General features: G+C 54.6%; 1 protein-coding gene across 1 annotated transcript in view; it reads left to right on the forward strand.

The window, feature by feature from the left end:
* The first annotated feature begins 1,352 nt into the window (after positions 1 to 1,352).
* Positions 1,353 to 1,489, forward strand: part of LOC103916308 (chromosome unknown open reading frame, human C10orf2) — a 23,067-nt gene continuing 22,930 nt past the window's right edge. Inside the window, 1 exon segment of the mRNA XM_009323280.1 lies at positions 1,353 to 1,361. Coding sequence (XP_009321555.1) covers positions 1,353 to 1,361 — 9 coding nt within the window.

Below are 1,489 nucleotides of genomic sequence, written 5' to 3' on the forward strand. Positions count from 1 at the left end.
CTTCGGGAGGAAACGCCGCCGCTGCCGTCCCTCCCTGCCTGGCTGTGCCACGGCTCCTGGTGATTTACAAGCACGGGGGCTTTGCTGTAGCAAGGTCATCACCAAGCCCACCCCCTCCTTCCTCCCGGGACCCGAGCTCTGCCGTTCGGAGATGAAGGAAGCCAAGGGTTTCAGGCACCATGTTTCCGACCGGTGCAGTGGCCGGGATGCAGCTTGGCGATTGAGGGTGTGCTCTGGGTTGTGCTTTTCTTGTTGCTTAAAAGCTCCCCCCAGGTACAACCCCACCTCCCGCTACCTGATGGAGGGCTCTCATTTGCCTATTGCAAAGCCCAGCCCTTGCAAATAAGGTGGGGAGCTGATTTTGGGGCAGCAAAGCTGGTAGCTTTTCCCACAGCAAACGGCTGTGGGAAAGGCCAGGTGCTACTGCCTCGCACCGTGCAGTTTTGAATGCAAAGTTGAATATCAAATTGAGTCTGACCCCAAATTTGAAGCTTTGTTGGAGGGAAAGAGAAGAAAACAAGCAGAGGTTGTTAAAGCTGGAACCCATAAAACAGCTTCCGTCATCTGGTTTTGCTGGACTTTTGAAAAGAAAACAGTTTATCTTTGGAATAAATAAAAGGGAGAGGGACAGGCTTGCGGCAGAAAACCCCGAGTTTGTGCCAGGCAAGCTGAGTTGTGCTCCAGCTCTTGCCCCCGCTTCCGAGGGGACCTCAGGTCGTGCGGGATTTCTGAGCCTCAGTTTCCCCTCGGGGAAGCCCCGCGCCATGCTGACAGTGAGAACCCCGGGCATTGCCGAGAAACATCTTTGAAAGTCAAACCTGGCTTTGGAAAGAAACTGGAAGACAAACCGGCTCTAAACAAACACCCGCGTTAATTCCTTGTCTTGCATTGTACGAGCCCAGTGAAATGAAACAAAGTGCAGCCATGGGGACGAGCAAATGGACTCAAATGCATCAAAAAGCCCCGAAATCTGCTGGCTCTGAAATGTCTCTTTACATTTAGGGTTGGGATTTTTTCTCATTTTCTTTCTAATTGTTCCTGGGAATTTAATTCTACAATTATTTTCCTGCTGCTGCTGTGAAGACAATGTGCTTCCGCCACAAAGCCTTTGAAGGCTGAATTTGCAGATCGCATCCATTGCTGAGCCACTTGGCTGCGAACGCCCCCTTGCTGGGAAATTTCACTGTGACTTTAAGGGCTGGTCGTCCAGCTGTCTGTCTGTCTGTCTGTCTGTCCGGTCCGACGAGGGGCTGCCGCAAAGCCTGGCCTGCTGCAGCGGAGGCGGGAAAGGATGGAAAATGTTGGGGTTTGGGGGTGATGTTGCTGGCGCTGAGTGTGCCTCTTTCCCCGCGATGGAGGAGGTGAGAGCCCTGGGGGTCTCCACCCTGCTGCCCTGTGTGCTGAGGGTCTGCACCCCACATCCTGGGGCTCGGCAGCTGCACGTAGCCTGGACGTGGGGGCGGGCTGGCGGCGGGGGGGAGGCAGAGGC

The sequence above is a fragment of the Pygoscelis adeliae genome, unplaced genomic scaffold (genome assembly GCF_000699105.1).
Source record: "Pygoscelis adeliae isolate BGI_AS28 unplaced genomic scaffold, ASM69910v1 Scaffold294, whole genome shotgun sequence".
Lineage (NCBI taxonomy): Eukaryota > Metazoa > Chordata > Aves > Sphenisciformes > Spheniscidae > Pygoscelis > Pygoscelis adeliae.